The sequence below is a fragment of the Neopsephotus bourkii genome, unplaced genomic scaffold (assembly GCF_033783945.1).
Source record: "Neopsephotus bourkii isolate Nb327-2 ecotype Australia unplaced genomic scaffold, CSIRO-AGI_Nbou_v1 NB_1767, whole genome shotgun sequence".
Taxonomy (NCBI): domain Eukaryota; kingdom Metazoa; phylum Chordata; class Aves; order Psittaciformes; family Psittacidae; genus Neopsephotus; species Neopsephotus bourkii.
The window spans coordinates 5,239,118-5,258,864 of record NW_026902241.1 but is presented as its reverse complement, the minus strand read 5'-3'; the positions used below and the strand labels follow the sequence as shown (position 1 = coordinate 5,258,864).

Below are 19,747 nucleotides of genomic sequence, written 5' to 3'. Positions count from 1 at the left end.
ACTGTTTTTAAACTAAGGCATCCTTTGACTATCTTCATCAAGGGGGACAAGCTGCAGTTTTTATTGTATACAGATTCCCTTCCTTAACAATCTTTAGACGGTTTTTTTCTAGCCCCTTCTACAGGACCTGGGACAATGAGAATACAGCTGAGGAGTGGTGGGTCAGACAGGTCATGTCTTCCAGAGTCATTTATTACAAATTATTATCTGCTGTTTGTTTAAATATTGGTAGCATAGACGTGTAACCTGCTGTTCTACCATTCCACTGCAAAAATAGTGCAAGCAGGTTTAATTATATCTCAGTACTAAAGGGTGGTGTATTAATAAAAGGTGAGTGGATTTTTCTTAGCAAAAAACTTACAAGAGCTAATCCAATGATTATAATTTGTCTTTTTCATGATAAGCAGAACTTAAACAAGTCCTCTCAGCTTTCTTAAAATCCTGTTTCAAATTTCCTTCTGTAGAATAAACAACTAAATTGAATATAAATAACCACATATTTAATTTTGGAAAAGGTGATTTTTTTTAAAATTCTTTTTCAAGTAAGAAAAAATATATATAGCTGCAAGAGACTGCTTTTAAAATGTCATTCTCAAGGAAAATATATTTAACTTAAAACTGTTGAAATAGTGGTGCAGAAATATCTCCTTGGCCTTTGGTTCTTTGGTTTTTAATCTCTAAGGTGATTTGCCTCTTGACAATGAATAAAAATTATGAACAAAACAGCGTCAGATCTTACGTATTTTTCCTTCATGCTTACCCCTGTGTCCCAGACTGCCTTTAGTGTAAAGGAAGCCTTTCAGTTCCCAAACTTATTCTAGCTTTGAGCTGATGTGTGTATAGTGCTTGACTTGGAAGATGTTGATGGCTATCTTTAGCCTTGTTTAGCTTCCCTCCTTAGCTGGGACATCACCTCCTAAGCTTTTGTGATGGTCTTTTGGTGTTTTGTTAGTATTTGATGGGTTCTTGAAGTATAGGTGGTTGCCTTTCCATCTGTCTCCTTGCAGCTGTTTACATAGAAACTCATTGTGACTTGATTTTTTTCAGGTCTGTCTTCAGATTCATTGGTAAAAAATGTGGAACCAGGAGGCCAATGGAGCTTTATGCTCTATCTGCAGAGAAAATTTTACTCCAGGCAGCTAAATAACATGGCATAAAAGTGTCCTCAGGAGACCAACATCACATTCTTGTCTTGGGATTTTTTTTTTTTTCTTGTTTTAGTGCAATTTTGTTCAATTCTCAGGAAAATTTGTAGAACCTGACCTCTCATTTCCATCCTAGGGCAGAGAATTAGTGCAGTGAGCTAAGCATAGATGTGGCTGTGTAGCTGCAGAAGAGTGTTCCCTTGTTACTCAGGAATATCTTTGAGTATTTACATGGTGAATTAGCACCATAGTGTAGACAAAGTGTGGCAGAAAATCTTTTGGGATCTTGCAAGCTGCTCCATGCAAAGTTAGTGGTTTCTTTCCAAAGCACATTTTAAAAAGAAAAAGGGCACATATATAATGTGCTGAATAAGGATGTTGAGAGTTGAATCAGGCAATGTGCGATTCTGCAGAGGCATCTTGTGTATGGATTGTCATTTATTCAATCAGACCTTTATTTTAAAAACTGCTTATACAAGGGAAAAGCTTTGTACCTCCTCCAATAGATGTCTGTATTTCACTGAAATTGAACTAGTTGTATTTTGTAGACCTCATTACAGGTTTTTCATAAATTGCAAGTTGACCTCAGCTTTGACAAATCTCTTGGTCTGTGCTTAGTTATTGTCATTAATACACTGTAGAAAGAAAGGTTCTTGCTTTTCATTTGAGTCAAATTCTTCATTTCATGGAGATTTGAAGACTGCTTGCTTTCTTTCCTTAATTTTTCTAAGCTGGCTTTCCTCTTAGAATGGCCTTTTTCTCCTGGGTCAACCTGACTGGGTTGAGAGGGGGCCTGCATTGGGGATGAGAAATAATTTCATTTGAATAACAAAGTTTGACAAATCTAAAGGAGCGATGGAGATTGTAAGTCAGAATAACAGTGATGGCTGTTATAAATTACTTGATTTACAGTGGCCATGGCATTGCCAGGTAGAATTCTTCAATTGGGTAAGGGCAGAGTAATTAGAGTTTAATACCCACCTCTGCTCCTCCATGTGTGGATCACACCTGACCCACTGCTCCAGTTCACCCACTGCAGGATGCATGGCAGGGCACTCATGGGCACGGTAATGGAAGGGCTTAGTGAAATGGAAGCTGAGCTACTTAAGGTTGAGGGAGAAATTATCGGTGTGGATCTTTTCAGTTGGGAAGGTAGGGCTAAGCTTAACCATCTGTAGGCAATTGAAATTCGTGACAGAATATCAGGATATTATACCCTCCACCAGTCATTTCTTCATTAACCAGAGCTGTGCAAATATAACAGTCTGTTAAAATTTAATCCCAAGAAATGACTTGTAAGCTTTCCAGCCCACAAAGATCAGTACTGATGCATAAAAATGGGGAGTAGGTGGAAATGCTTGAAATGCCTTAGAAGCTTCTTTCAACTTAATATAAAAGCACAATAGCTGGGGAAAAAGAAAAAGGCAGTTTCTACACATAACATACAAGGAGTTTAGTAAGCAGTTCTGTCCAGCAGGTATTGGGAGATGGATTTGCTGACAGAAGCTGTGTCTTGTGTGTTTAAAATACCTGCTAACGAATTTATTATTTAAGAATCATGTAGATTTGCTTGGTATTAAAATCTAATCCAGGTACTGGATTTTAGTATGGCTCTTTCTTCTTACCCCCTTGAGTGTGGTGTTCTTCCATCTGCCTATCCCAGCCCTCCTTGTTATTTCTTTTAGCTATTTCTGCTGAGAGATGATAAGAATACAGAAGCAGCTGTAACTTTCCATGTGTTTAGTTTTCCTGGACTTGGTTGCCAATTGGTGGAATTTCTTGGACCACTGAATTGCTTTGAAAACCTCCTTATTTTAGTTGGGTGCAATCTGTCAGTAGGGCTGACTGCTTACAATGGTTCCTCTCTCCTATTACCAGTCTTAGTGCTGTGTCTTCAGTTCCCTTAGTGAATGACCCTACATGTTTCATAGGTTTAATGTTTTTCTTGACTGTGTTTTTTAACCTATGCAGCCTAACATCAGACCTGCCTTACCAAATGGATCCTTTTGCCCTCTTAAGGGAGGATGCTCCTTAGGATGCGCATACAGCTTATATTTGAAGTGCTGAAGACCTCTTTATGTTATAATTTTGTGTCACTGTATCACAGTGGTAGCCATAGATTTTTAAGGAATTGTTTTCTCTGCAGATGAGGCCTGTTTATACTGCAGCATAGTGGGTTTTTTTCCTTCTTAATCAGGAGGGAAAACTGTAAAATCAGTGTTTTCTTTGCCTCTCTTGTGCACTACTGATTGTCACAGACCTTGGGCTTGACACAGATGCATGTAACATTCAGGTTATCCATAACTCTGATTGGTGCTTTCGTTGGGAAATATCAAGAACATCCAGGAAGATCAGCCTTGATCTTTAGCGCTACAGCTTAGTTGTCTTCAAGAAAACAAACAAATCATAAAACACACAAAACGCTTACCCTGACTTCCTGCTCCTTTCTGTTTTTTTTTTTTTAGTGCAGATGTGGACTAATGCTTTCAAAATTGAAAGATGGTAGAGCTTTCAAAGATTAGTATGTTTCTATAAGTTGGGTTTTGGTTTTTTTGCTGTTGTTAAAACTAGTAACTGGGTAAGTAGGTGTCACCTGTGACTAACTTCGGGAGAATGGCAACGCAACTTTTGTTCAGCGGCAGAAATGCCTCAAGTAAAATACCGAGTACTTACACACGTTAGTCTGGGATAAGCAAGGGGATGGGTTGTACCCGCTGAAGTTATTGTAAGGGCTGGGGACTGGAGATGAGAGAGCTCCAGGGAAGGAAAGACTGTTCCTGAAAGAAACTCCAAACCAAACCATGCTTAATGAGTTTCAGCCCCCAGGGAATGACATATTTTAAAAAATGCTCCTGTTCTTACCCCTCCCTCTCATAAAATGAATGGTAAAGTAAATAGGAATGTAATTACACACCTGTAACTTGGATGTTTCTTCCTGATGTACAGAAGCACAGCCACTAAATAAGGTGGTAGATTTTAACTGATGGGAGAAGATGCTTTTTTTTTGTCATTGTTGTGTATGCTTAAAGATAAAGAGAGACAGGCATATGTATATGTAGATGTATATGTATATGCTTGTGCACACATTTATATACATAGACCTGTTTATATTTTCCCTTCTGGGACTTCCATTTGGAAATGGTGAAATTCCTGAGAAATTATGCAGCCCTTTCAAGTTGAGAATAATTATATAGTGGTGTGCAGATCTGAGATTCTTAACGTCTGTCTTTAACAAGGCATTTCCAGTTGGTTGCTTGGGAGGATGGTAAATCCTCAGTTCGTACTAAAGCATGTGTCTGTGCTTCGTCAGGCATGTGCTGGGGTAGAAGTTCTTGCATCCTGTCCTGGCACACCCCCCTGTATTCCCCTCCCCAACTTTACCTGCAGATTTGAATGGTATTTCTCTAGGTTGTGATGGGAATATTTTCCCCAGAATGAAAGAATGCCATGTGGAGAATATGTATTCTTGCTCATTCTCTTATTTTTGAAAAGCACTGCCATAACTTAGCTGAAGGTAAATCATAGAATCATAGAATAGTTAGGGTTGGAAAGGACCTTAAGATCATCTAGTTCCAACCCCCCCTGCCATGGTTCTCTCGCACCTCGCTCTAAACCATGTCACCCAAAGCTCTGTCCAGCCTGGCCTTGAACACTGCCAGGGATGGAGCATTTACAACTTCCTTATTAATTTCCTTATTCACAAATAATCTGAGTTAGTCAGAAAAAGGCTCATAAGAGGAGAGAGAGATTCAGAACAGAACTGTCAGAGGACACATTCTTGTTGCTTTGTGTGCTCAGAGACTTCATGTAGTAGGTACAGACAAGAAAGAGTGCATCTCAGGCAAATAGCTGAGGGAATTCAGATATCTAGCCTCTGTGAGATAATATTTATTGCTGCTTCTTTCCTGCTTCCCCTCTACTCTCAACCCACCCCTTTTCCTGGCCAGCTCTGACAACTCAAAGGAAAAACAATCTCAAAACAGTTCTCATTACTATTTATGGATATTGAGTTCCTCTACTCTGCATGGTTGGTAAGGTTAATTCTCAAGGTTTTCTCATGGGTACTTTGATTATCTGACATCTGCCAGTTTCTTTTGTATATATGCATTGTCTGGACGTTGGCATCTACGTACTGGAGAGGCAGGTGTACTCACTGCTTCCTTCTGACTCTGCTGGAGAAAAGCTGGTAATTGTTTTTCTACTTAATCCAAGATACATCTTTTCTGGTGGTCAGGGTCTGAATATGGAAATTTCTAGATGCATTTTCCTGTGCTGTATGTTCCTGTCTCCTTCCTTGTGTTACTTGTGGATGCAAGTGCGAAACTTGCGTTTGAGGTGCTTGACTGAATGAGCAGAAATAGTGGTGATTTCATGAACTTGGTGGAAAATCTTAGTTTTGCTCTCAGCAAGAGGTCCCCACCCAGCCGGAGAGGCTTGCGCAGTTCTGTGCTGGTGGCTGCACTGGGCTTGCTCCTGTGAGCTTGGCTTTGTTCAAGTCAAAATTTAACTCAGCCTGTAAGCATTATGTATATGGTTTCCTTATGGTTTCTGTTTGTACTGAGTTGTAAGTTCACCACCATGTGCCCAGCTTTTTAGACAAGGGATAATTTCTTTATGATTCTTGTTTTCTTCCATTTCCTGCATGCTTTGTTATAAGTCCTAGTCAGAGTTCTGGCAATGACTTGTTAACGCAAACATGAGACACACACAGTTCTAGTTTGCCTGGCTTCCACTTTCATAATGCATTTCATATTTAAACACAAGGGATGTATATGTCCAGTGATCCATCCCTCCCCCTCCTTCTTTGTCTATCGTTTGCTGTTGTTGGCACTGTTCCAGGGCCAGAAAGCAAGAGAGACTGATACAGAGAGCTAAACTCTGCAGTGCTTAGCTGGAAGGTACTTGGGTATTATAGTGATGCTGTCTAGAAGTCCTTTTGATGAAGGGGATCTTGGCAATGCATGTTTTCTAACCTGGGTTATGTTAAAACCTGGCTTATTCCAAAACAATTTTGGAGAACTTCAGGCTGACAGTGCTGAAGCATTTCTGGTGCATTTCTTTGAAGCTGTTGTGGATGTGATCGCTGTTTTGTACTTGCAATGTTTACCAGGCCTTTCTAACATTATCCTGATGTGTGTGGTAGGTTTTTTTCCCCTTCTTTTTCTAGGATGATACAGTGCTGCTAAGAGTGGAATTTAATATCTGCTCAATTTTTTACAGATTGTGAAGAAAGCCTGTCACAGCTGGCTGTGATTATAGACTACTGCCAGCATGCTGGAATAGGAACTTCTAGGGTAGAGCAAGTTGAAACAAGTGAAATGGAAACTTCTTATTTTTATAGTGGTATTAACCATGGAGCTTAATTATAAAGTTTGACCTTTCTACCTTCAGAAAAAAAGCCTGAAGCTGTGAAACATCTGGTTCCCGCAGGAGCCCAGTGTAATTTCTGTAGTCAGTGGGCTGGAGTGGAAGTGCTCACCTTCTCTCCCATTGCCACCTCCTAGTTCCTGCATGGTTTTGGGATTGCTGCTGCTTGAACCTTCTGCTCCCCAGCATCAGCAGAACCTGGCCATGCCTTATACCCTCCGAGTTCATAACAAATCTTTGGCTCTTCTGTTCTGTAACAGGATGTGGAGTTTAGGGGAGGGGAATACATACACATAAGCTCTGTGATCTGCTTGCTTTGTCTAATCCATCCTTGGGCTTTGATGGATGGGTGGGTCAAAGAATCGGTCATGGTGAATGCTGTGGCTCAGGAGTGAGACAGGAGGAATTCCCTCCTGTCATCACTGCATGGCTTCCCAGCAGGCTTCCTGGTTGGAGCAGTGGTTTTACTTTGGAAATAGGCTGTTGTTGAGACTGGTTTTCTGAAGGAGTGGAACAAATGTCAAACCAGCTACACCATTAGAGTGCCCTCAGTGGTTTTGGCTGGAACTAGCTGTTGAGGGTGTGGGGAATTGAATGAATGGTCATGATAGTAACTGAAAGGAGCTCCTGCTGTTCCTATAGGAGTCATGAAGTTCTTGCTGTCTACAGCTGGGCACATATCCTGTCCTCTTCCATCTCTACCAAATTCTGAAATCCAGAGTTTGAAATGTGCTGGAGCAATTCCACCCAATCTCAGGGGAGGCAGTGAGGGCTGGGGCAGGCCCTGGCCACTTCTGTAGGCTTGTTTTGTCAGCCAGAAACCTCGTGTTGAGGGTGGCTGTGAGTCATGGTCTAGCTGGCTGCTAGAAATGCATTGCAGGGACGTGTAGAATTTAGATTTGCTGTGGCAAAGTTGTTGCTCCTCATGTTTGCCTGTACCTGTTTTTGTGAGCTGCTGGGAGGAGTTCAGTGGTCTCACTTGGTGCTGCTTGTAAGAGACAAAATGGTGCATGCAGTGCTTATTTTCAGTATTGGTAGGGATTTATACTCACTTCACTAGGGCTGTACTGGGATGCAGTGAACTGGCCTGCCTGATTGAGTTTAACTTCCCTGGTGGAGGTTCAAACAACCGATTAACAGCTGTGTAGCTCATGGGTAGAACAAGGCAAGGAAGATGAAGTTAGTTATGGTGGAATAGGAGGTACAAGATCACAAGTGTGACAGGACCAGGTAATTGTGTGGGAGTGAGAAGACTGAATGAACTGTCTTATGGTTTGCTTTGAGAGCTGATTATTTTTTTTTCTTAACAATACTGAGGTTTTTGTTGTTTGCAGGAGGAGTAATTGAGTATATGAAGGCAAGTGGGGAGACAAAACAGGTGGTGGAAAACAGCAGGGCTGGGGGCAGTTCATTGGATCTAAAGAATTTAGGGTCAAAGTAGACTTCTAAAAACTGAAAGGTAAAATAGCTTCTTGACTCTTTGTGGTTATCTAGCTACATTTACCCTAGAGCTACTTTTCAATGATACAGGGCCTCGCATACACTCAGTAGCACAAGTTTTACCAAAGGCAGATAATTGTAGGTTTTTATGTTATTAAGCACTATTGCAAACAGTTTAATTGCATCTGTATGAAGTTTGTTTCTGAGCCTTGCCACCCTTCTTCTAAACTGCCCCACTTATCTTGCAATCTAACTTGTAAAGGTCTTTATCATGGGGATCCCCTTTATTTAGTTTTTTCTTCTAACATGTTTATGATGATAATATGTAATGGGGGGTTGACTTTTTTGGTGTGGGTGACCTAAAGTACTTTTGTGATTATTAAGTGATTTTTTTTTTTTTGAGACAAACTTTGTTATAGGGAGTGCAGTGTGTCAGAGCTCAAGGTTATTTTAAAAATAAACAAACAAAAGCATCTACGAGCAGATTAAAGAAAACAAACAAACCAAAAGGATTAATTCTATCATCATGGTACCAAGTAAAAAGAATAAAACAGCAGCAATGAAGTTTTTTAATGCTTCATCCATAAAACTGTCTTAAACTAGCACAGTTACAGTGAGTGAATTATGCATAAATAATGAAAAAGTTTATATGCAGTATAGCTGTCTCTGGGTATGAAATTACTGTTAATGAAGACAGCCTGGTGTTTGGTTGAATACAGGTATTATAGAGAACAACTGAAATGTAGGACAAGCTGAAGGCAGAGTAACAAAGCCTGAAGGGCTGCACACGTGTTTTGAGTGAATTACAACTGCCATACAACAATTAGCACATTTTGTTGTTGTTCTCCTCCTCCTGTATTTGTATTGGAGTTTTACCAACCTATACTTCTAAACAAGCTTAATGCAACTTGCCTCAGTATTAACTTTGTGAAGTTAAAGTGGCTTTTGCTTGTGTGTGCTAACAAGCCTTCAGAGAGAAACAAGGTGCTGCTTTCCAATAAGGACCTTGTTGCAGCTCAGGAGCAAGAAGTTAAGCTAGTAAGAAAATCACCCTGTGAGAAAACCCACTCAGGGCTTGATAGCAGTAGCAAGAGCCAGTAGGGTGGTAGGAAGGACAAGAGAAAGTAAGGAACAAACCAGCAAACATGGGGTGCCATTCAGAGCTTCACGTGCTAGGAAGATTTTGAGGTTATAAGAGCCCATCTGCTGAATGAGGCGAGGGTCCTGAACACACAGATGGTGTGTGGTGTTTCAGAATCTCAGTCTATCCACTTCGGCATAAAAACTTTTCTTCAAAGTTACTTATTACATACTCATGTACTCCTAATCATGAGTGTATTCACTATGTACATATGTTTAGAATACATGTAAGCAGTGGAACAGTGGAGAGAGAAGACACTGAAACTCAAAGGGAAAAAAGCAAATTCTTGAACGCTTCGGCTTCAAAATGTTTTTGTAAAAGTAATAAAGTTTTATTGAGCCTATTGTCAGGTTGTTGCAGTAAATGTCAGGTGAGGGAGAGATGAATAGTAGAAAAGCTGCTGTTCAGATTGTGAATGAGACACTGCACCTGCTCACACTTCAGGTTTAAAGTGTGATGCTTCAGTAAGGTGACCAATAACGTCGTGTGTGTACCTGTTTTTTAAACCTCAAATTGCTTTAAAAAAAGCTAGTAAATGTGTGTATTGTTGACATCAAATCTTTATGTGCGGATGCTGTGCTGCATGTGTTGCATCACAGTAATTGTGAAGTGGGAATTGTGTTTTGGGGCTTCATTTTTCTGGCTTGGGAATGTGTGTGCTGCCAGTCAGTCTTGCACAGAAGGAAAGACTTCTTGGAACTTACTGTACCTGTGGCTTTAAGCTTTAAGTTCAACTAACACCTGGTTACATTGCTGACAAAAGCCATACTGGTGGTGGCAGCATTAGCAGGGTTCCTCATTTTGCCATAGTATTTTGAGAAGCACAGGTAGAGTTTTTGGGATGGGTATTATGAGATTGCAGGTAAACTTCTGCACAGTGCATGCTGGCTTTGCTTATAAGGTTTTTGGGAATTTTATTATGATGTCTTAGTGGGTGGTGGCATTTGAAGAGAAAAAGAATGCAATTCTTCTGTCCAGTGGAGCTTTGGTAATTACTCCTCCGCGCACTTAAATAACTGAGCCCAGTGTTTTCCATTTGACCTGGCAGAAGCCTGCAAAGTGTATGCACAGAAAGCTTGCTAAAAACTTCTTGAAAACAACTGAGGTTGTAAACATACAACCTTTTGCTGACTTGCAAAACTGAGTCAGTTACTGCTCTTCAGCTGCTTGCTACTGCCTAGTCCTATTTACACCATGTCTCCACTGATGGTGCGCACTGGTGGTTTGTGTGTGGAGCTGAGAGGGATGTCTGATAACCAACCTAATCTCTTTTGCTGATGTGTGCACTGGGCTGGTCCCCAGCCTCTGCTTGGGAACATGGGCAGGTGGCTTGAGATGGTGTGCTTTATTTGGGAAAGCATGTGCACCTCTCTTTTCAGGGTGCTGGTTCTCCACTCATGAGTCTATATGTAGAATTAGTTTTAGAGAGGCTTGTTGCTTTTGTGTGTGTGTGTGTGTGTGTGTGTGTGTGTGTGTGTGTGTGTGTGTGTTCGGGTGTGTGGGTCTTTTCTGCCTCTATGTAATGGTTCAGCTGGGCTGTGTGCTTTGTTTCTTCTACACTCTTCTCCTTCCCTAGTCTCTTGATAGCTGTGCTAATGTGAAGAACCCTCCCTCTGAGAGCTTCTGTGGCTTTATTCTTTGTTCTTAACCTGATTCCCCTTGCTAGTTAGCAGTACAGCGTGGTGGCTCTGTGTTGCCATAGCTGCTGTGTGATGGCCTCTGCAAACTGACCTCGGGCTACTTTAATAATCAGTTAATTTGCAGGTTCCAGTGGCTTCAATATGTGACAAAGGACATGGTTTTACCATACTCTTTTTCTTGCCATGCTAATTGGTGAGGGAAGCGACAAAGAAGGCCAGTAATTTTTAACAGTAGTTTTAATGATGCACTTCTAGTATCTGACAACTGAGATGCAATAATTATATGTATATATATATACAGTCTTTGTAGAGTATTATACCAACCAAATCATCTGATGTTGGATTATCTACTGAAATACACTCTGCTCTTGTTGCAGCCTTGGCAACCTTAAACAAACACACAATGATTTGCATTTTTTAGCTGTTAAAAGGAAATCGGTGGCTGAAGGTTGTGAATTGGTGTGTAAGCTTTTAGCAGTGAGTGCAATTTAACTGTTGGGACAAATTAACAAGAGGTATAGTAAGTCTGCAGTTAGCTGGAGGCTTTAAAGAGGATTGAGCTGGAGCGTGTGTTTTGTGTGCAGGTTTTTGGGTGTTTTTTCTTGTTTGGTAAAGGGATCTTCCATGAAAGTAAATCCTCATACTGTGGCAGCAGAATAGATAATTGCAAGATAGGTTTTCTGTAGCTTGAAAAACTGTGAGGTGTTGCTCTGGCATTGTGCAGAAGGAACAGTGTGACACCCACCATCATCAGCCGAACAGTGCGTGGTCCCCAGGGGCCATGGTGCAGCTGTGGACCATTGGCTGGGTGCTTGCATGCAACTCTGTGCTGTGTCACTGTGCTGGGTCCCCTGTACTCAATGCAGGCTTCCCGTGCTGATTAGCATGCAGGTTTTGGTATGTGTTATTTCCTTCTTTTCTTTTCACTCTAACTGCAACTATTTCGGAAAGAGGGATGCTTGCCTTGGGTCCGTGGCAGGAGACAAATTTATCCTCTCAGGAGTGGAGAGTTTAACTGGAAATGTAGTTCTGTTGAAAGTCTAACTGTGTCCTCTCTCTGCAATTGCTCTATTTATTCTTAGACTAACTCCAGTCAACACAAATGAGTTGAAGATCTCATGTATTTGTCAAAGTGTGCTAATGGACAAGAAGCTGTTTGCAGGTAGACTGTCCTGAGCTGCCTATGGTCAGCTATATAATTATAGGGAACATCTATTCTTCCCCTTTACCCCTTTCCTCCCTTAGTTTTAGGGTGCTTCTGATAGTTTCTGGCTGACTTTAAGCTTTCCTGACTAGGAAAGGACACTCTGTATAGCTTAGGGACCTCTCTGCAATACTCTTGCTATTTGAAGATGGAATGGGGATATTTGGCTCTCCTAATCCAGGCTTTCTGCGGGTGTCTTTTCCAGATGAGCAAAGTTCCCCATCCCCAGCATGGGGACTGTAGGAACAGTTCCTGCAGAAGGCAGAGCAGCTCTGCACAATGCTGTCGCTCTCTTTTGCCTTTTGTGGCTTTTGGTTTTGGAAAAGGATGAATAAAATACATTGCTGTAAACGGGAAGGGAAGCAGACTGTCTGGGTGGGAGACGTTTAAGGCTAATTTTTAAAATGACTGGTAATAAATATGTATACTTGTAGCAGTTTGGTGGCAGTACACAAATAAATAGTGTGCTCTAAATTGTACAGGGGAAGAGTTAATGCCTTAGTGGGTGCTATCTGATCACCCATGCATCATCTCGGGGCATTAAAAAAGAAAAGCAAACTCCTAGATGTTTGAAGCTGCAGTTGGTGGTGGCACTCTGCTGACCACTGATGCCTCAGTCATTGGTCTGACTGTGCCACTGTAGAAATACACTGTGATAAATTTATCTGTGGTTATCTCCCCTCCTTCTCCCCAGCGGTAGATGAGGGTTTTAGCTTCCAGAATGAAGGCTGGGTTTGCAGCCTTAGCTGTTAGAGGCACCCTCAGTAAAGGCCTGAGGGCTTTGCCAAGCACAGGGCTGTGTGCTTGATCCAGAGTTGCTCTTCAGGCTTCCTCATGTGCTGTCCTTCCCCTCTGCCCAGCCCAGCTCCTGTCAGCTTAGCAAGGACTGTTGGTGTTCAGAGTGTGTATATAGCATGTGTGTATATACATATATGTATCTGTATATTTGTATAGGGAGGGTACAGGAACATTGCGTACAAAGCTGGTAGCCCCTCCTACATATTCTGTGGTACCTGAAGCTGGACGGTGATTAGTTCTTTGCTGCTGTAGCTGGTGAACAGGAAGAGGCTTCTTCCACAGAGGAGCTGTCTCCTGTGGGACTTTGGGTGTTTGGTATATTGACTTACAGGCTTTGGAGTACTCTGAGTTGCTCTTCTGCTGCTGACAGGACTGTTCTTACCTTTATCAGCGTGTACCCTCGCCAGGGTTTGTTAGCAGAGGTAGGTTTAACTAACACAAGCCAGAAAGGATACCTATGGAAGTGTGCTCAAAATTCAAGCAACCCACATGACTGCAGTTAAGAATGAAACCTTGTAGGTTTCCCATTTTTCCTGCCTACACCTTCTAGTATGAAAAGAAGGCATCAGAAGGTGCTTTCTAAGGAAAAATCCCTATGCAGTTTAGAAGGAAGCTTTGAAAGGTTTCTGTTCTTGGAGGCACAAATATACATTTGCGAAATGTGTGACAGGAAAAGGTACAAACGAATTGGTTTATTCATATGCTTGCCTATGCCAGTTGTTCCCAAATTTTGGATTGCATCCTGGCACATGGAAGGCATGGGAGCAAGATGTGTTTTGGAGGTGGTGCCTTTCCCTGCAGCAGTTTCTGATGCTGCAGAATGTGCTGAGGGCAGAGGTCTGTCCTGAGAGGAGTTGTTCACCAGTAGCTCTCACAGCCTTTTGCCTGCTGGGCTAAGCCCAGGCCACTGCAGCAGGGCAGTGCCTGCTGCCAGGCAGGGCAAGTGGTATGGACAGCCACGATGGCTGATTGGAGAGGTGGGGGACAGAAATGATGGTTGCTTTCTTGTGCCTGGGCTTGCACATTGTCACTTGGGCTCAGCTCAGGGCTGTTGCTGAAATGCATGTTATTTCCCAGCATACAAGTACACAAGTGATGAGCTGTGCATCTCCCATGATTGGGATTTGTTTTATAAACGTGCTCAATGAATGGGCAGGAACCTTGTTTCAGAAGGTGTGCTCAGTATCTTAAACAAGAAGCAAAATGCAGAAGGCTCCTGCGGACCTGCTGCCACTTCCCGGGGCTGCTGGAAAGAGGGGGCTCAAGATGCTTTGTGAAAGAGGGGGGGTGCTGGCTGTGTGTCATGGTTGTGTTTCACAGGTTTAACTATAATGTAAGCAATGCTTTTGGAAGAATGTGCTCCACAGGTTTTCTCAGTATTTAGATTCAAAGTATTCCCTTCAGTATCTATATACCCACTTTCCCAAGACAGAAGAGGAACTTCAAAAAAGGCTAACTAAAATCATGGAGATTCTTGAAAGCTGACACAGTTTGTCATTTGCAGTTGCTGGTGTTATGTCTTTTGCAGGATGAGTCTCTTTTGCAGGATGAGTCAGTGGGTTATTTGCAGCAGCCACAGACATGCTGTTTTACGAGAACCACGTGTGTGAAGTGCAGTGTGGCTGAAAAGCTGCATGCTGGAGGAGTTTGGTGTTGGAGCTGTCTGTGTGAGAGCACTGAGAGAGTATCTGTAAGTTATCTGTACTGCCGTGATCCAGCAGCTGCTGTACTTGGAGTTATGTTCCTTTTCCACAGTAGCAAGGTCAATTACTGTACTGCTAATTCCCTTTTCAGGAGAAAGCATTATTGCTGACAGGAACCTGCTGTGTGAAAGGTTTCAGTAGAAGTGCTAAAAACTTTGTTATCCATCTGAAGTTGCTGTGGCTGTGAGTTTCCTGGAAGTGGGGGATAAACAGATTACTAGTTTCCATCAAAATGCATCAGGAACTTGAAACGTTACTTATTTTAAGTTCCTGTCCTTGCCTTTTCAGCATCCTTTTCCTTAGCATTATCCTCTAAGCTCTCTTGTTTGCTTGCTTAAGCAAGCATTGTGTGATCTGCTAATTCAAAACATGTTTGGTAGGCCAGCAAAAAAAAAAAAAAAAAAAAAGGAAGAAAAAAACCTTGTCATGTTGTTGTGGTGAAATAAAACATCCTGGACAAAATTATGGGGTGTTAATGTCCCACAGCATGAGAAGCGCTTAACTAGAAGTTCATTATAGCAGTGTTATAAAGTATAGGGCTAGAGAGGTAGTGCAGGAACCCTACAGAAGAGTGTGCTCCTCTAGGAAGAAGGAAGCTTTTGGCTTATGCCTGATGGAGGAGAAAGGTGAAGGAAGAGCTCCTGTGTGTCCTTATTCTCTTTCATGAGAAATCTTCTAAGATGGGGTTTTTCCTCCTCCATGAAACAAGCTTTTCTCTGCAGGCTTGTCTGGAAGAGTGGAAGTTCAGAGCAGGGTTAACCAGGGCCTGCTTGGAACAAAGCTAGAAGGAGAGAGGCTGTGAAAAAGGAGCCAATTTCCTCTTCTCAGAGTCAAGGCATTCAAGGCTCTTGGAAGGCTCCCAGAAGGTAAAGAAGAAATGGAAGCCAATCTCATTCTGGACTGCCTTGCATACAGGGAATTTTTATAATTAAAGGATGTTGCCCTCTGCTCCCATTGTTGTTTGCCTCTGTGAACTTTAATTTACTTTGAACCCAGTACTGACTTCATATGTGCTGGGGCTGTGATAGAGAAGTGATCTTAAGTAATTATGAGCTCACCTTCAAATGAAAGAGTATAGTTCTCTGTTTGTTGGTTTTTTTTTGTTGTTGTTTACCCCTCCCTCTTTTTTCCTTCCCTTTTCTTCTGCCCTAGCTCTACACTTAACTTTCCCACTCCTTGCTGCATGTATTGAACTGTTGATGGGCAGTGTTTCACATGTGAAGTATGGTGTTCAGACCTTCTCTTCTGCAAGTATTGAGTTGCCATCTAAGCTCCAGTCCTGAAAACTGTGAAAGTAAGCTTGTCATTTGTCGAGCCTAGCCTTGCTCTTCTCAGTGCTTTGTAATACACAGGCAAGCATAAATCCATGTGATTTCTACTTACTAGACTTCTACTTAGGCTTCACTCTACTTCTGTCTTCCCAGTGTAGTTTCAGCTGGTCTGTTTGGCTGGTCTTTTTTATCTTACATGATGATAAGAAGACCAGGCAGTCAGCCAGCTGCTGTTGAGCTATAATAGAGCCAGTGGTATGTGCAAAATTTGATTACTGCTGTCAACACCAGAGTGAATAAAAGAGAGCACGTACTCCATCCGGAGAGCTGCTAAATAAATGACCTATTGAATTCGGTAGTAGTAGGGAGAAGACCATGTTCTGCTAATGAATGAAGTGGTTTATGGGTATAGGGTGTGCTAGTGAGTTTAAAAATAAAACAAACCAAAAAACCCTCTAAAAGACCCCAAAACAACAAACCAGAACCCAACAAAATGAAAAAAAAAAAATCCTCTTTCGCCTTCTTTGAAGATTACTTTCCCCAAAAGCTTCCATTTCTGTCTTATCAGCTCTTTTGGTTAATGCATGGATTTCACAGCCAGTACTTCAGATTTCGGCAGAGGCCACAGCTTCACTTTTTAAAATTCAGCTTAAAAAATATTCCTGCTATCCTAAAGCTAACTTTTTTTCAGATAGCATTAGTTTCATGTCTGAACCTAAGAGTTCTATTTCTATTTAGGCAAAAGATGCATTATGTTTAAATTAAAAACAAATACCCCCCCTTATTAGGTTAATATTCTCATTGTATATATTTATGTTGGGTTTTCAAAGTAAAACTTAGTTTTAGATAGAAAAGGTTTCTCTAATGTATGGGATAAAGTTGCTGGTGGCAGGAAGAGCTTGGGAGCTGAGGTTCTCTGGAAGTTCTTTGGTGTTTCCAGCTCTCTGAGTGGTTTTCCCTCAGCCCCTCCAATATCTTCATGTTGAAGTTCAAGAGACTGATGGAGGCTCAGAGTTTGGTGTTTCTCTGACTGCTCTCACTGACTGCACACCCTTTCTTTGTTCAAGGCCAGGCTGGACAGGGCTTTGAGCAACTGGGTCTAGTGGAAGGTGTCACTGCCCATGGTAGGAAGGTTGGAACTGCATGAGCTTTAAGTTCCCTTCCAACCCAAACCATTCTATGGCTGAGGAGCAGGAAACCCAGAAACGTTGCAACAAACTAGCTAAATCCTGGAACTTGTAAATACCCTTCAGTCTTGGCAAGTGTTTGATGGAGAGCATCTTAATTCATTTGTGTATGGCCTTGGAGTGGCAGATACCAAAGGGAGATGAGGTTTTAGACCAACAGGAAGGTGCTTTTATCTAATGCAGGCAAGTCTTATCAAGACCTGAAAAGAGGGAGTTTAGGTGGTGCTGGGTAAGACTTCTGGGGTATGTGCATGGCTGCCCCCTAATTGTCTTTGTATGCTTGGTAGAGTTGACAGCATCTTTTTGTTTTGTGCTTGTAAAGTGCTTGGCACAGTAAGGTTTATGTTTGTATTTGCTATGGCAAAATGCATCGTTGTAGCTTGTATTTAAAAATAAGAATCCTAGCTTTAAAACTTTATTACCTTTCTATGTTGATCTTTTTTGTGTGGTCTGCAGAAATACTTAGATACAAATGTCTGTTTTAGCCTACTGAATGTATGGTTGTCTTTACTCGCAGAAACAAACCTCCTTTTGTGTGTGCCTTTCAGGCTTTAACTTTGAGGAATTCTTAAAACTGGAAAAAACCCACCATCCACAACCCACAAAACAAAGCAGGACCAACTCCTGTCCCCAGTAAAATGTAAAGAAAAATCTATTGATTTCCATACCACCCTCTCCCCCTCTGCTCCCCTCAGTGTCTGTCTGGTATGTGACACAGTAAACTGTCCCAATTGAATATTAATGAAGAATTGAGAGCTGTATTTAGAACAGTTGTCTGATAGCATAATACAATGAGACAGACAAATAGCATCTGTCTTTCTGCTTTTGAAACTAGTTTTCCTGTGTACAGCTCCTCTCTGGTCATAGTGCCTGTACTCCTGTATTACAGTTAATCTCCTCTTGCATTCCTTTTTTTGACTATTGGAATTCTACGCAGTTCAATATCCTAAAGCATGTAATATGGACTCACATCTTTCATAACTACAGAATTCAGAATTCTCTCAATGATTATAAAGTTAGCAACAGGATGTCGAAGGTCCATGGATGGGTTTCACCTTCTGTATCAGTGGTAAACATAGTGTAAAGGCCCACTTGTAAAATAACTCTGCTATCGTAGCTTTGGATTATTAATCTGCTTTACTGGGCCACGATCTGTCTTGTTTGGAATTGCTGGACAATGGAAATGGCATGCCTAATTGGAGTTTTTATTTTTTGACGTGGAGGTTTATTTGTAGAATTTCTTTTTTTATGCTGAAATCGTGTGTTAAAGTTTTCTTGTGCTCTTCTGAAACACCATTAAAAGATATTAGATGCTCACCTTGTAGAATTGTTCTGGTTTCATGTTCTGTTGAATGTGTGGAAAAAGTGTTATGGTAATACTGCAAGCTTTTTGAAAAGTAAATGCTAAAACCATCTAGGATTTTTGAAAATAGTTTTATTTTTGAACAGAAGAGGAAAGTTTCCACCTTCTTTCCTATTTTCTGTATGTAGAATTTAATTTGTCAGTGCTTTCAAAGCGGGAGGAGTCTTCTGTTTTCACAAGGAGTAGCACAGCAGCATATTCATCTGCTTTTAAAGAGAAAAAAACCTCCAACCCTCAGTTAGCTTGAAGTCTCTTACTTGTTTATGTGCAGCCTTTTAAAAAGTGTTTCCTGAATGGTTGTGTTAGTCACTGTGTGGCTGAATGTGTCAAACCCTCCGAGGAAAACCAGTGCTTTCCCCCCCCGACGAATCCCGGCATGCAGTTCTTGCACGGGTACTAGCGTGTACTTCCTCTGCATCTTCACTTTCCTGTTTTTGAGAGTGAGCTTGATCATGAGTGTTCAAACAGCCAAGAAAGTTGTGTGGAAAAAGTACAAGGTTGCTGCACCTCAGGATCCCAACAGACAGACCCATTGCCCTCCTCTGGGTGAGTACATGCTTACCTATGACTTCAAGGCTGTGGTGGATGAAAGGGTCAGCATGTGGGTCTCTGTTTATCTTTACAACTGATGTAAGCTGCTGCTCTTTAACTTTGTTCAAGTTTGCTGGCTAATAGGGGCAGGTTGTGGAAGGCATGGCAGGAAACAATGCAGGGAAAGGCTGTTTTTTGTGGTGCTGCCAATTGCAAGTGATGCACGAGCCCTGGCTGTGGCAAACCTGCAGCCAGAAGATCCTCCTGGTAAAGCTTGTGTCACAGACTTCCCTTTGACCTATAACATGACGACTTTTTCAAGGCATAAATTTTATTACTGTTCTGTCTGATTGAAAGTCTTAATGTTCACAATTTTCTTAAACCGTGCATTGTTAGAGTGATTTCAGTATTTAGCTGTGTCTCGATTCTCTACAGTTCTGCTTATTGTGTCTTTTGGGACTTTTGAATGTGTAGCTCCTTCACCCCTCACACTTTCTGGATTTTTGGTGATACCTCCATGGAGCAACATTTCCTGTGATTTGTATGTTTTGGAGGAGAAGAAATTAGGGATGTTTCTCTTTGCTTTTCTTTCTGGCATCCTTTCCTTCCCATCCCAATTGAAATTTCATGGATCGCCTATTCTACTGTTTTGTGACCAGGGCCAAATAATATAGATTTGCATGGAAAAGGCAATTTGAGGATTTGTAGTACCTGTGAATATACTGTTTAGATACAGTAATTGGCAGGTTATTTTGTGGGTTGGTGTCAGAAATTCAGAGATGGAGAGCCTGCTGTTCAATGGCGAATTTGGTCCATTTGACCTGACTTTGGATGTGGAGATTTTTTGGTACAGATCTGGAGTCTGAACATAGGTTTTTACAAAAAGAAACAAAAATCCTCTTAAGATGTAGCGGTGCAATGGCTAACTTTAGAATAAAATGATGGGCTGGGACTCTG

The 19,747-nt window shown here is 41.5% G+C and overlaps 1 protein-coding gene across 3 annotated transcripts in view; it reads left to right on the top strand.

The window, feature by feature from the left end:
• UTRN (utrophin) overlaps positions 1-19,747 on the top strand; it is a 369,401-nt gene that overhangs the window by 15,782 nt on the left and 333,872 nt on the right. For 2 of the 3 annotated variants that reach the window (XM_061378711.1, XM_061378710.1), the window contains exon 1: positions 18,659-18,805. The exons of the other annotated variant lie outside the window; for it this stretch is intronic. In XM_061378711.1, coding sequence (XP_061234695.1) covers positions 18,712-18,805 — 94 coding nt within the window. In that variant the 5' untranslated portion in view covers positions 18,659-18,711. Of the gene's footprint in view, positions 1-18,658; positions 18,806-19,747 lie in introns of those variants that run through there. 3 annotated transcript variants of the gene reach the window in all.